This window comes from Gadus morhua, chromosome 6 (assembly GCF_902167405.1).
Source record: "Gadus morhua chromosome 6, gadMor3.0, whole genome shotgun sequence".
NCBI lineage: Eukaryota > Metazoa > Chordata > Actinopteri > Gadiformes > Gadidae > Gadus > Gadus morhua.
The window spans coordinates 27,583,630-27,597,768 of record NC_044053.1 but is presented as its reverse complement, the minus strand read 5'-3'; the positions used below and the strand labels follow the sequence as shown (position 1 = coordinate 27,597,768).

The following is a 14,139-nucleotide window of genomic DNA, read 5'->3' as shown; positions in this document are numbered from 1 at the left end:
GCCCCGCAGTATGAAACTCTTAACGTCTGAAAATAGACACACTATTGTACAATAAAAATGTTAAAATGTACCATCAATCAATAATTAAAATACATATGACATAAAAAATATAGTCTTTGTAAAACCTGCTAAGTTAACCTGATGGAAGATCAGCTTTAAGAAGCCTAAGAAAATGTAGCATTTGGATTATAGTTGAGTAGGCCTACATGAATAAAAATCACCTATGCCGTGTTCCAATATCCATACTATCCGTACTTACTAGCCTAAACGGTCAAATCAAGTGTGTGGCGATGTAAAATTTTCGTACTCAACGGCAGCCATCTTAGCGACGCAGCGGAAGAGGGCGGGGCCAGGCTGAGCCAAAGTCGGCGCATTTTCCACCTAGCCTGCATTAATAGTCACTTTGTAGTTTTCATAGCTTTTTATAGCTGCTAGGCGTAAAGAGTTCACCGTTCAAAGGGGGATGTTTATTGCGGGGGAGGAGCCGCGGCGGCAGTCGTGATCGTAATTTCCGGTTAGTGCACCACGGAGTATTCGATTTGGAACAACACTGACATCTGAAAATGAGCGCACTTAGTGAGTGCGGATAGTGTACTACGTTTAAGTGTACTCATGGAAGTATGGATATCGGAACACGGCACAAAACACAGTGTGTTTATATATGTATGTATGTGTAGTCCGTGCCTGTGTGTGTTCATATCTGCGCGTGTTTGTTCATATCTGAGTAAGTGTGTGTGTTCATATCTGCGTGTGCGGCGTGTGCATGCGGGCGCACACACATTTATAAATGCATGTGTGCAATGTGCAATGTGCGTTTGCACAAGAGAGAGAGAGAGAGAGAGAGAGAGAGAGAGAGAGAGAGAGAGAGAGAGAGAGAGAGAGACGGACAGAGAGAGAGAGAGAGAGACGGACAGAGAGAGAGAGAGAGACGGACAGAGAGAGAGAGAGAGAGAGAGAGACTATAACTGAGACGCGGTCCACTCTGGGCCACCCCTCCCAACTGCAGGGAGGAGGTCCTCCTGGGTAAAGGAGCACATGAAGGTGTAGATGTGTGTCAGTGTGTCTGAGGACCCTCCTCCACCTGGGGACACTCTGTAGAAGGACAGAGAGCCAGCAGGCCGAGATACACTCCTACTCTGGTGGAGCCAGGGGGAGGAAGACGGATAACTGTTACTCTACCGTTGTACCGGGCATAGTAACGATCATCATAACAAAGAAGACTCCAGGACTTGTTGTTCTCTCCAAGCCTGCTGTCACCACCCCGTCCTCTCCTTGTGATTCCTCTGTATGTCACTCCTATATGAACACGTCCTTTCCACTCTACCTCCCAGTAACAGCGGCCAGTCAGAGCCTCTCTACCCAACACCAGGGGCTGGATGTCAAACCTGTCTGGGTGATCCGGATACGACTGGTCCACTCCAACCCACGTCACCTTCCTGTTGTCCTCAGACAGAGAGAGTCGTCTGTAGGCCGTGTTGGGGTCCAGTGTGAGGTCACAGGCATCTGAGGGAGAACCAGACATGATGTGCTGCTGAACCGCTCTTCATCATCATCATCATCATCATCATCATCATCATCATCATCATCATCATCATCATCATCATCAGTGCAGTTGTCTTGCATTATTCTTCTTCCTGTTTCACGTTCATCTACTCTACAAACATTCATTTAGAAAGTCTAAATAATATCAGAGTTACTATAGTGGACTAGTTTGCTATAGCTTTAGAAATGGTAGTGCACATTGTTTTAAGATCATTTAAGATGAACCTAAATGTTAATCCCATGTGTGTGTGAGCGGCTGTCCCAGTCAAAACATTGAAGCCTAAAAAGATGTATAAACTGAATCTACTACCGTAATATTTACACTACATATAACTATACAAATATTATGCATCAAAACGTTCAGCATGTTGAGCAAATTGCTCCTCTGATATATCTAAGCTACAGTCAACATACTTTTCAAGATATTAGACTTTGAAAGGTTCCGATACACATCCATTGTAATTCACCTGTGTAAACCACACTGAACCAGCTGAGCTCACATACAGGCTGGAAACTAACTGTTGGTGCAATAGAACTGGTTCATACATATTATACACAGACATGTACACATACATACACACACCTACACAAACATACTAGACACACATGAACACAGGGAAACATAGCTATATTAAACTTTTATTTGTGTAGTATATACTAAAGCAATTATACAGCTCAGGCTCCGTGAATAGTGGGGAATAGCGAACGAACCAAATGGCTTCATTTTAGGAGGTTCACGTGTTGCATATACTAAATATTATTGCTGTCAGTTTAACGTGTTATTAACGGCGTTAACACAAACCAATTTTAGAGGCGTTATTTTTTTATAATGCGATTAACGCTCTTTTGGATTGGGAAACGTTGTAGTTTTATCACCTGCTGTCTAACAACAACTAGTCACGTTAGAAAACATACAACACTATACCGGATCTAGCTACACCGGAAACAAAATAACAAGCACGCCGCACAAACTTTTTGGGGCAAGCAAGGATGCTGAGCGTGTGTGTGTGTTTTTTGTGTCACTCTGTTCGAGCCTGCACGAGAGTTCTATGTGGTCATTAGCTGTTACACCTTTCTGACCAATAGCAGTTCAAGGCCGACCTGGGCTGTACCACTTCGGGAGGGGCCGCTCAGTTACTCCCCTCTAGACAAAATCGACTTGGTTGCGACGTTGACAGTTTGTGAGTGTTGCGTCTGGTGAATGAGTGAGAGGTTGCGGGCCGACAGCTCAGGCTGCCGGACGGCGCTGCAAAGATCTTTTATAAAACGCAACGCAATATTGTTATCCCGCAGTAATCAGCCCGACAGCCCTTGGACCAAGCCCTCTCCCTAACCCTAACCCTAACGGCCCACAGGGAATTCTCCTGACTCCCCGATTACCACTTCGCCACCGTGTGTGTCTGTGTGTGTGTGGGTGTAGGCGTAATTCGATAGCCTGGTAATGTGTATAGGCCTAGTACGGTAGGAACATTCATACTGGTTTAAATAATAAACGTTATAGTATTTCCCATCTTTGCTGAGCAAGAGTTTTGTTTCAAAGTTCTGTGATTGAAACAAATAAAAGCCCGGGCTATGGAAGTGTTACGGTACCACTGACAATCACCTTCCCGATGTCAAGTGAACTGGGTTGAATTCAATGCGGGTCTCTCCTCTTATATCCATCTTACCAAATATATTTTATTGCTGTCCTTCTAAACACTCTCTGATCTCACAAAAAGGCTAGCAGCACGAAATCAAGGGTCATTTAGAAAAAAAAGTGATTAATCGCAGGTTAACTGTGATTAATTGCCCACATTCATTCATTCTTTTTAAAACTCACTCGCGGTAAAACAATGTTTTCTCATGATCAAATACTCATCAGTCCTAAAAGTTATAGGCATGTACTGTGTCAAGAAAATATGTGTTTGCTGTACGGTGTTCGCAGATGCATTGATTTAAAAGTACAACTTATTACCTCTGTATCAGCTGTTCTTTCCCAAATAATTCACCAAGAATGTGTGGCTAGGTAGATGAGAGAAGCGAGGTGCACAAGCAACATTATGCATGCATCCTTAAAATAGCATCTGAACAACGCGCCACTGACTTTAAACCAGGTATTTCCTGGTTTGTGGAGCAAGTGGTTTCTGAAACGTCAAAATAGCACCAGGGAACGTTTGCGCCAGAACACGTCTCCTCCTTTCGCCGAACCGCCCCTTGTGGCGCAAGATCATTCGCTAATTTACCGACGCGTGGCGCAGGAAGGAAAAGAACGCTCTGCGCCAGTTGTAAACTAGCAACGACACATGCGCCAGTGAGAAAGTAAATTGCGCCGGACGCAGAATAGGGCCCTTACACTTCTTTAGTGCTGGTTTCAGCCTCCACTCTCCACCGTGCTCCACACTGGGGAGGAAACAAAGTGAGAGCAGCATGTTGAAACATTCGCCTTCATCATCTGCTGTCTCATCACTTTCTACACAACATGAGTTACACACAAGCTTCATCTAGCAGCGGCTTCAATCCTTGAAGGAGACTTTGTCCCTGAGTGGTGAGCTGTCCTCTCCATACCTGAGAGTGTCCAGTCTCCAGCGTGGATCCTCCAGTCCAGCAGAGAGCAGCGCAGCTCCAGAGTCTCCTGGGTGATTGTAGCTCAGGTCCAGCTCTCTCAAATGGGAGGGGTTGGAGCTCAGAGCTGAGGCCAGAGAAGAAAAGCATTCCTGTGTGAGCAGGCAGCCAGACAACCTGCATACACGCACGCATGCACGCGCGCGCGCACACGCGCACGCACACACACACACACACACACACACACACACACACACACACACACACACACACACACACGTGAGAATTATTACCTTTCTTGAGGTAAATCTGTCCATTGTCCTCTGATGTGGAAGTTGTGGTGGAACTGTTTGACCATTGAGTAAAAACTGACCTGAGAGTTTCCAGTGTACAGTGTGGACTCCCCAGTCCAGCAGAGAGCAGCTTCACTCCTGAATCCTGCAGATCATTGGTACTCAGGTTCAGCTCTGTCAGACTAGAGAAGTCTGAGCTGAGAACTGAGGCCAGAGCTTCACAACATCTCTCTGACAGCTGACAGCCTTTCAAACTTCACACACAATAAACAGAACACGTTAGAAACTGTGATTAATGTTGTATTTGAAATTTGTTATCAGACATACTGTATTAGGGTTGGGCAATCGTCTACAAGCTTCCATCGTCCGATAGCGCCTCCTAGCGATCGCCGATAGTCGATGCTATCGGGGGGCAACTTTATAAGAATTTTATAATAATAATTTATCACTTTGAAAAAAATCACGTTTTTATTTTTCTATTTTTTTCTTAAAAACGATTACGAGGGTCTTCCCCTTGGACCAGCGTGAGCCTCCGCTGATTTAAGTTTCGATGCGTCGGCGCCGGCGGCGCTGTCATGATGACACGCTGATGACACACAGCTCGTAGCTGTGTTCGAAATCGTTCCCTATCACGGATATACTAGTGCACTATATAGGGTGCTCGCTATTTTGTAGTGTTTTTCGAATCCTCACTGGTTAATTTCATGCCCTATATAGTGCACTTAAAATACCCAAAATTTGAGTGTACATATGTTCCCTACGTGTTACTCCCATATACCACAATGCAATGCGGTCGTGTTTTTCCGAGGAGAAGAAGAGGTCTTTGGCTTTCGTTTAGAAATATCCAAATTTATTTGGGATTTAACAAGAAAATGTAACATTCAAAATTAATAAGAAAAACCTTGTTCAAGGAAATGTAAGATTCAACATCAATACAACCTCCAGCTTTCCTCGAGAGTGCCCGGTTTGTTTGCATAATCTGGGCGCATCTGTCTGCGTCACACAAATACCCGGCGCATTTACTGACGCAAATGACGTTTAGAAATGTTCAGCGTAGTGTCCGAATTCTCATTTGTTCGTTCCCTATGTAGTGCACTATATCATGAACACTATAGGGAATAGTGAGTGAGTGAATAGGGAACGATTTCGAACACAGCTCATGTACCTCAGCTGTGACCCGGAAATGGTGCAGCGGGGTGTCATGTCATTTTCGCCGTGCGAGCAGACCGGTAGGTTTCGAGCCCCTCCCCTCTCCTCTTGCAGCAGTGAGTGAATACGTCAGCGCTACATAGTATGTTTTCCACCGGTGCCAGTTATTTCAATTACAATTTGCGGGGCTTTGTAAGTTGTAAAAATAGCTACCACAGCGCTTAAAAAAAAAAAATAATAATAATAATTAAAAATTAATTATTAAAATATAATTATCGCCTTTTTATCGGCAACTTGAGACGATCGACGATGGAATCCATCTATCGTCGATAGTCGATAGAATCGACTATCGGCCCATCCCTATACTGTATGTTATTAGTTTAGCTAAATGTTAATACAGTACATCTTCAAAATATAGAAAAGGTCCCCCTAAAAGACCCAGTTCTAAGAATAATCAACTGAATCCAAGGTATACCTTTTACTGACATGCAACACAAATAGAGTGAGATTGAGGTTTTGTGTTTGATAAGATGAGTGGTAATGGTGCTGCGATGCAGGCGAACTGCCAAGGTTTAGTTCAGTGCTGAGTTAAAGCGCGGCTGTATTGCTCAATTGTCACATGAATGGCCTCCCCTCCCTCTCCCCCCTGTCCCTCCCCCCACTCCGTCCCTCCCCCCTCCCCCCCTCCGTTCCTCTCCCCCCTCTGTCCCTCCGTCCCTCCCCCCTCTGTCCCTCCGTCCCTCCCCCCTCTGTCCCTCCCCCCCCTCCCCCCTCCCCCCCTGTGTCTTACCCTGAAAATTCACCTCAAAACGAAACTCCAAACACAGAATTTGTGTGGGAATTCAATGGGGAACAAAGATGAACCGGACAGAAAACAACATTGAACTGTATTTAAAGTTCCGGCACAGGAGGTGCCAGAAACCGCAGTGTTCCGGCTCCAATTAAGCTCTGCCCCCTATGCATTCAAATCATTAACTTAAATTTATTTAAATGGAGTCAATCTGTTCACATGAATGGACACAGATGGATGGTAGGTGATCAAGGACATTTTCGACTTGTAAGATCTCCCATAGTTAGATAAGCACATTCATTATTGTAATTGTATATTAAATACCTATTGATGGTATTCTTTGAATATTTTCGGACGTCACCAGTTTGGTCATCAGGACTCTGGATTTTGTATTTTATTCTTAATAACCAAGAGGTCTGTGGGATAATGTTGCATGTTGTAAATTACTTTAAACTGAATCTTGATTTTTTTTTGTTCTGTTGAAAACCAAGCGGCCGAAGAACATGTTCAGTTATTTAAGATACGTGCACACCTGTTGATGAAAGTCTGCTGCTTCTATTGTTTTAGTCCTGGTGTTTATTGTGTACATGTAAGGGACTATTTTTCTGTCAAATTTGTTAATGAAGCATAATTGCAATCAACAACTCAGTGGATCCAACTGAATGTTCTCGTGTGTTCAGCCGATGATTATCGCATTGGTCCGAATATAAGACGTCCTTTTTTCCCCTCGAAATAGGTCCGAAAAAGTCGGTTTGTCTTATATTCGGGGTCTAGTATTCAGAGGGACGCTCTGAAGAGGAAAGTAGTTTCTCTTCTTAGCCTCTCCATTTAAATGTCAATACACATTCGCGGCCGCATGTGGCGCCAGGAATTGGTTCCGGGAAGAAGTAGTCCAGCGTCCTTAACAACCAGACAGTTACCGGTGTTTAAATACAGGCATTTAGAGACAATTGGCTCAAAAGTGGGTCAGGTCAATCAACAACAGCGGAGGAGCTATGATGCCAATTTTTAAATAATGGTCGTCAATAAGATAGAGTCAAGTAACAACTGCCAAGCTGCCAAGAAGTTTGGGGTCACGGTGTGTAACGTAAGAAGTTGTAGAGCACCAAAACAACGTCTCAAAGATGCCAACAGTCAGCGCAAATCTACCATGGTCCTCAAAGTGGTCGTTTCAGTGAGGTTGACCGGAGAGTTTTTGAATACGTCAGAGAAAACGCGCTTTGGGAGGAGCAGGTGGAAGCGGAGCAGCTGGGGAGCGATGACAGCGAGAGCGAACACAGCGGGGCAGAGGACGCGTGTGAGGAATAGAGAGACGTCACATCGGAGGAGAAATTTGGCGAATTAAGTTTAGTTAAATATGTGGCCTGTATTTTCTCTGTTATTCAAAAATATTCACAATGTTGCTTGATATTCATTTTGAATCATACTGTACATATTTTGCCTTGAAAGTGCCGTGGCCTTTACTGGCATTATTATTATTGTCATATAATTCAGATTCTGCAAATCTTTTTTTCTAAATTTTTGTGTTGAAAAACGGGGGTCGTCTTATAATTAGGGTCGTCTTATATTCGGACCAATACGGTACTCTTTTTATTAGTAAATAATGCTTCCATAAGTGCCTTAAGAATAATTATATATTAATCAGAAATTATTAATAGAACAAATGTTTTTCCGTTATTATTCTTGGACCTCCTCCCTGGGTTTTGGTTGTTGGGCGGGGGGGGGGTGGGGGCTCAGTCTCTCTGTGTCGGTTGTAAAAAGAGACCACAGACAGAGGGCTGGATACACACTCTCTCTCGCTCTCTCTCTCTCTCTCTCTCTCTCTCTCTCTCTCTCTCTCTCTCTCTCTCTCTCTCTCGCTCTCTCTCTCGCTCTCTGTCTCTCTCCCAGTCTCTATTATTTTGCAATTGTTCAATTAAAGGCTGTAAAACACAATGAGATAGACTACATGTCTCGTATGTGTCGTCACACTCCTGTAACTAGCGTGGACAAGACCGCCAATCTCCCCACCGGCATAACTGAAACTCTCCACATGCCCAAACTTATAATGGTTTTCACCTCTTTGGATGCTTTTATCCTCCCCTTGGAAAAAACCTAACATTATCAAACTGCATCACGAAAATGTTTAGTTTTCTTTGCATGAAAAATTATCCTTTAAATCCACAAGCATCATATGTGTAACCCGGGGCATATAAAGACTGGGACCAGAAAATAATTACTTTCTCTCCATTGAAACCCATTCATAATCTTCGATCTCATAGGTCCCATGGGCTCTACCGGAAGGGGCGTGACTCCGCCACTCTGTAGGTCCATGACTAGCCCTAGGCTAACGTCTTGCCCAACACTTTACCCGGGATAACGTCAAACTGCTGCCGTGTTAACGGGACTAAACACCAACCGCCGCAGTGTGGGCAGCTGGGGCTGGGGGAGGGCTGCGGGGGGACGGGGCGCGCCACCCCTCCTCGTCCCAGCCGCCGGCGTGGCCGTCGACGGGCCAGACGTCGGAGGGCGGCGGAGGACGGGGTCCCCGAACGGCGCTCCAACGGCCCCCCTACGACGGATCAGGTGGGGGCCCCGAAGGAGGTGGGCTCCGACCACACCCCCAGGGCTCCTGCTGACTCTGGGGTCTGGCAGACGAGGGCCTTCGCTAAGGATTCTGGGGGTTCTACTGTTCTAGGGGGTGGGACCGTTTCGGGGCCCTCCTGGGTCATTAGTGGTTGGTAAACTAATCAGGGTTCATGGGTTGGGGTTTATCGATGTCGGGGTGTGTTGGTGACTCTTGTGTTCATGTTGTGTTCATTGCACCATTACTGAAGGTGTTAGTGTGGTTGAATGGTGGCGTGTGTTTTAGTGTGTACCGTGCTGGTGTTATTAAAGGCAGCTCCGTTGTCCAGCGGTGTATGGGGCGCGGAGCTGCGGCCGACTGCTAAACCTGGGCTCCCGTCTCGTCCTTCACCTGCTGCTCGCCACAATATGATTGTTGAAGTTAAACGGATTGAATTATGGTACATGATTGTCTAGTGAGCTCATGTTTAAAAGGATTATGGTGGGATGTTATTATTTAAATAAGAAGTAAATATTATATATTTATAATAAGAACTAAGTTTAAGTAAAAAAAAACCTGAATAACATTAAGAATGATAAACAGTGGGAGAATTTATTTTACACTTTGATTAATTTAAGGGAAATAATGCAATCATTTAAATAAAAAAATCACATTGTAAAACACCCTTTTTGTGGTTTCTTGATGGTTTTTCACCTTGCTCACAACTGAATTACTTACAACTGATCATCAATTGAGACTTCAATAAAAGAAGAAAAAGAGGAAACAGTTTGTTTACTGAGTGAAACCCAGAAGGAACTCTGAGTGGATGCACCAATCTCGTTCAAGTGGAGAATGCACAAAAAAATGAGAGAACTTGACAATAGTAATATTATAACAGGATTCATCAGTGATAGTAATATTGTGATAATATTCAATAGTGATAGTAATATTATAACAGTATTCATCAGGGATAGTAATAGTAACTGTAAAAGTAACTGTAATAGCGTTCATTGGAACTGAAATTATATTTTCAGAATCCCAGTTTAACAGTTTTATTTATTACCGGCTTGTATTTCCAGTTGGTCTCAATGACGTTGAGGCTGGAGTGTGAGGTCGTTCTAGATGGCGCTCTATTCCAAGGTGGCTATCACTGAAGCTAACATGAAGCTAAAGGCGTTGTGTATGTTTGGTGTAATGAGCTCACAGGAGTCCCAGCGTTCTGCTCTCAGCGCTTTATTAAAACATTCCTGGACACGACGCTCGGTGATCATGAGTGATGTGATGATGAGAGTTGATCAGGAGCCCGTCCTCTGGCTGGGTCACATGGGGCTCTGGGAGGGAGGTCAGAGGTCAGAGCCCGTCCTCTGGCCGGGTCACATGGGGCTCCAGGTGGGAGGTCAGGGGTCAGAGCCCGTCCTCTGGCCGGGTCACACGGGGCTCCAGGTGGGAGGTCAGAGGTCAGAGCCCGTCCTCTGGCCGGGTCACATGAGGCTCCAGATGGGAGGTCAGAGGTCAGAGCCCGTCCTTCCTCTATCTTTGGATCAGCTCTGAGACGTCCTTCTTACACACACACACAAACACATTATACACACACACATTATACACGCATACACACACACACACACACACACACACACACACACACGATGAATGGATGTGAAGTGAAAGACGGATCTGTAATAAATCTGTAGTAGGTGGTGGTTGTAGTGTGGGTGTAATAAGTGTAATGAGTGAATAATGTGCGTGGTGGGTGTAATGCAGGTGTAATGAATGTGTAGTGTATGATGAATGTGTAATAGGGGTATTATGAATAATGAATGTGTAGTGGCTGTATGATGAATGTGTAATAGGTGTAAGGTGAATGTGATATGGATAGTAAGTGATGAAAGTGTAATTGATGGTAAATGATGAATGTATGTAAAGTGTAAGACGGACGTATAGAGTGGGTGTAGTATATGTGTAATAGGTGATGGGTGTATGCTGGTTGTGGTGAATGTGTGTTATGGTTCAGGATTTTTCCTTCAGGCGTGTGGGTGTGAGTGTATGTAACCGGGTGATCCTTTGGTGCTCTATGTGTTTGCGTTGTTGGGTGGTCCATCTGGGGTCTGATTCTAACCCAGCGATGGTGAGGTGGGTGACGGGTTGTTTTGTGAAATGTTGAACCAGAGTGGTTTGTAGGTGCTGGTGTTTGATGTCGAGGAGTTGCTGTTTCAGTCGGATGATCATGCGATGTTTCGTTTCTCCAATGGAGTGTTTGTGGTGGTGTGTGCATGTGATGATGTAGACTGTGTTGGGGGAATCAATGCTTGGGGGTGGAGGATGGGTAGAGTGGTGTGGCTATGTGGGTTGGTGATGGAGTTGTGTGGTTTGAAGCAGTGTGTGGTAGACGGTGGTGGATCTGTGGGTTTACGGGAGAAGGTGGAGGTGACCAGGAGATCTTTGAGGTTTTTGTTTTTCCTGTATGCAGAAATGATTTTGTGTTGTTGTAGTGGTGCATGTTGTTTTTGTACGGTGGTGAAGTGAGAGTTGATGCTGTGGTGTAGGGAGAGGGTTCTATGGGAGAAGGAGGTGACCAGGGCTCTAAATTAACTTTTTTGATCACCAGCCAATGTGGCTGGTAAGTTTCTGAAGTTACCAGCCAATCAGAATTTCCACTAGCCACATTTTTTCCCGTGCAAAAAAGACAGATTATGAGAGCCACTGAATTCATTTGATCATTTTATTAACTAAAGCTTTAAATTCATCTTACAGTGTAGTTGGGAATGTATATCCAATTAAAATTAAATCCTAACCGCCAGAAGGTGGGGCTGGGGCCAGCGTTTTACAACTTAAAACTTTAAACAACTCTAAACATGTTTTAGTGCAGATAATGTACAAAATTACACAAATATATTATGTACAAAGAGACAGGTTAAACATCATCAGAGGCAGAGCTCTCTGAGGACTCTGACTCAGAGCCCCCATTTACATCAGTTACATTTTTCTTCCTCACAAAGTGTGGCCGGTGTGTGCGCACACTGTCACCATGCCAGATTTCTATGGCTTTTCTTTGCGTGGGTCGAAGTCTTTGATGTCCGGTGAGCACAACTGTGTTTTCAAAAGGTCAGCTAGTGTCTCCCCTTTCAGGCTTGAGCGCCAGTCACTCTTAACCTGCTTCATGACACTAAACCCCCTCTCACAGTCCGCTGTACTTGTCGGAATGGTGAGCAGGGCATCAAACAGGTGTAGGACATCAGGACACTCATGGTGCAGCATTCTGTTTACTGCAGGCCATGTCTTCTCAATGGTCCCTGTTGCAGGGTCAGACAGACAATACAAAATGAGATGTTACGGTATGCACTTTCAGTGACTTTCAAGCACATGGAAAACAAATGCAAATTTAGTTAGTAAAAGATGGCATCACATTTGGATTGTACCTTTAACAAATGACCTACTCAAGACTATTGTTAAAGAGTCACATCAGACTTCATTTTCTTAAACTTCATTCAACAGTACCTTGGCTGAAACCTGCAGTGTAAAGTTGTGTTTTCAGAATGGTCCATTGATCTGGAATCAAGTCAATATCCACTCCAGCTGTCAGTAGAAGAGGTCGGAAGTGACTAATAACCTGGTCTACATCATCATCACCAAAATCTGAGAACAAAGGGGAAAAACATTGATACAAAGTTAAAGCTGCAGCCTATAACTATTTTTGTGTTATATTTGTTATATTTATATCTGTGGAGAGGGTCTTAGAAAGCAGAGCTGCAGCACAGCAGAGAGGAAGGAGGAGGGACCTGGAGGCTGTACTCATTCAAATTTTCTGGCTAAGTCCACTTTTTTCTCCAAACTACAGACTGCAGCTTTAAGGAGTTGTCTTAAAACATAAAATGGGAATATATTTGTTCATTACATTTTAATTATTACTGACCTGCACTTGTGTCTGTCTCTGGCCAGCACTGGAAATTTATCAGTCGCATTGCCTTCAGGACACCACTGTTTACATCGGCAAACCTAGAAGTGATGCACTGGCACATGGCATCTATGAGATCATTCTTGGACTTGTCATGCTGGTCAGGCTTTGTCGGTTTCAGAAGGACTCCCTCATAGATGTCCGTCTCCAGTGCTGCTCTCAGCTTAGGCCCGGGTCTACAGTTGTGCAGAGATGAATGGATGGGTTTGATTAATTATCTATCTTTACATACATATTGTGAAAAAAGTGTGAAAAACACACTAACACAACCTAAAATCAAATAATGAATTGTATGACATATGATACATATCTTATGCATAAATATACATAATACATACTCACCATATTTTAGATGGTGATTTTAATTAGTATTTATTGTTCTTATTTATCATTATACCGAGACCTGAGTTCTGCATTTTGTTCTTTTCATGTCTCATGGGCAGAATGAAAAAAAGTATTCTATTCTATACCTTGACTTGTACTTTTCTATGACAGCCTGAGAGGAGGACAGGCAGCTATGAGCCTCAGCCAGGGTTACTGCTGACTTCTGCAGTGACTTGGAAAGGTTGCTCAATTGAAAGATGATGTCTTGGAGAAGACAGCAAAACCGTAGGACTCCGCCATCCTTTGCTATGTTAAGGAAGCCCTTGGCCTTTGCCCTCTGAACACTGACAGTGGTCTCCTCCTGGGCCTACAAACAAAACGACAGCATTAAATCACAGACAACATTTACACTGAATTCCAAATTATTATGCAAATATGATTTTAGTCTCATATTTATTTTGTTTTTCCAATGCAATTCTTGGCTTGTATTGTGTCTCCTACCTGTTTATATCACTGACAGACATGTGTTTTACATGTAAATGTATTAAGCAAGGCACAAATATTAAATGATCCACCTACACTGTTGGTTTTAGTAGGCTATAAATTATCATACCTTTTCCTGTAAGTGGCGTACAACAGCAGCATAGCCCCTGAGGAAATGGTCTAGTGCTTTGAGGAGATGTGGCAGCCACCTGGTTCCACCTACTCTGGTTGGCATCAAAGCCTTCATGTGGAGCTCCCCGAAGTGTTTCTTTAGGCTGGCCCTGTTTACTCCACTCTTGTGATACAAGGTGTAGAGTCCACTCAACAGGTCCTCAACCTTCTTGGCCATCACATTTTTCCTCATTTTTCCGCATCTGAAAAGGCGAGCTCAAGTCTATGGGCCATGCAATGGATCCCCAGCACATACGATCGGTCTGCACGCAGCTTGGTAACTACACCATTGTTGACTCCTGTCATTACAGCTGCTCCATCTGTGGTGATGGCCACCAGCTTGCTCTTC

General features: G+C 44.1%; 1 protein-coding gene across 1 annotated transcript; it reads right to left on the bottom strand.

Moving 5' to 3' along the window:
* Positions 1-11,896: 11,896 nt before the first annotated feature.
* LOC115545040 (zinc finger protein 862-like) lies at positions 11,897-13,333 on the bottom strand. The gene is made up of 4 exons (XM_030357765.1): positions 13,283-13,333; positions 12,771-12,988; positions 12,356-12,493; positions 11,897-12,150 (listed from the first exon to the last, which is right to left on the bottom strand). Exons 2-4 carry the CDS (start codon positions 12,874-12,876, stop codon positions 11,897-11,899), a joined length of 498 nt encoding a protein of 165 aa, XP_030213625.1. The 5' UTR covers positions 12,877-12,988; positions 13,283-13,333.
* Between the last annotated feature and the right edge of the window lie 806 nt (positions 13,334-14,139).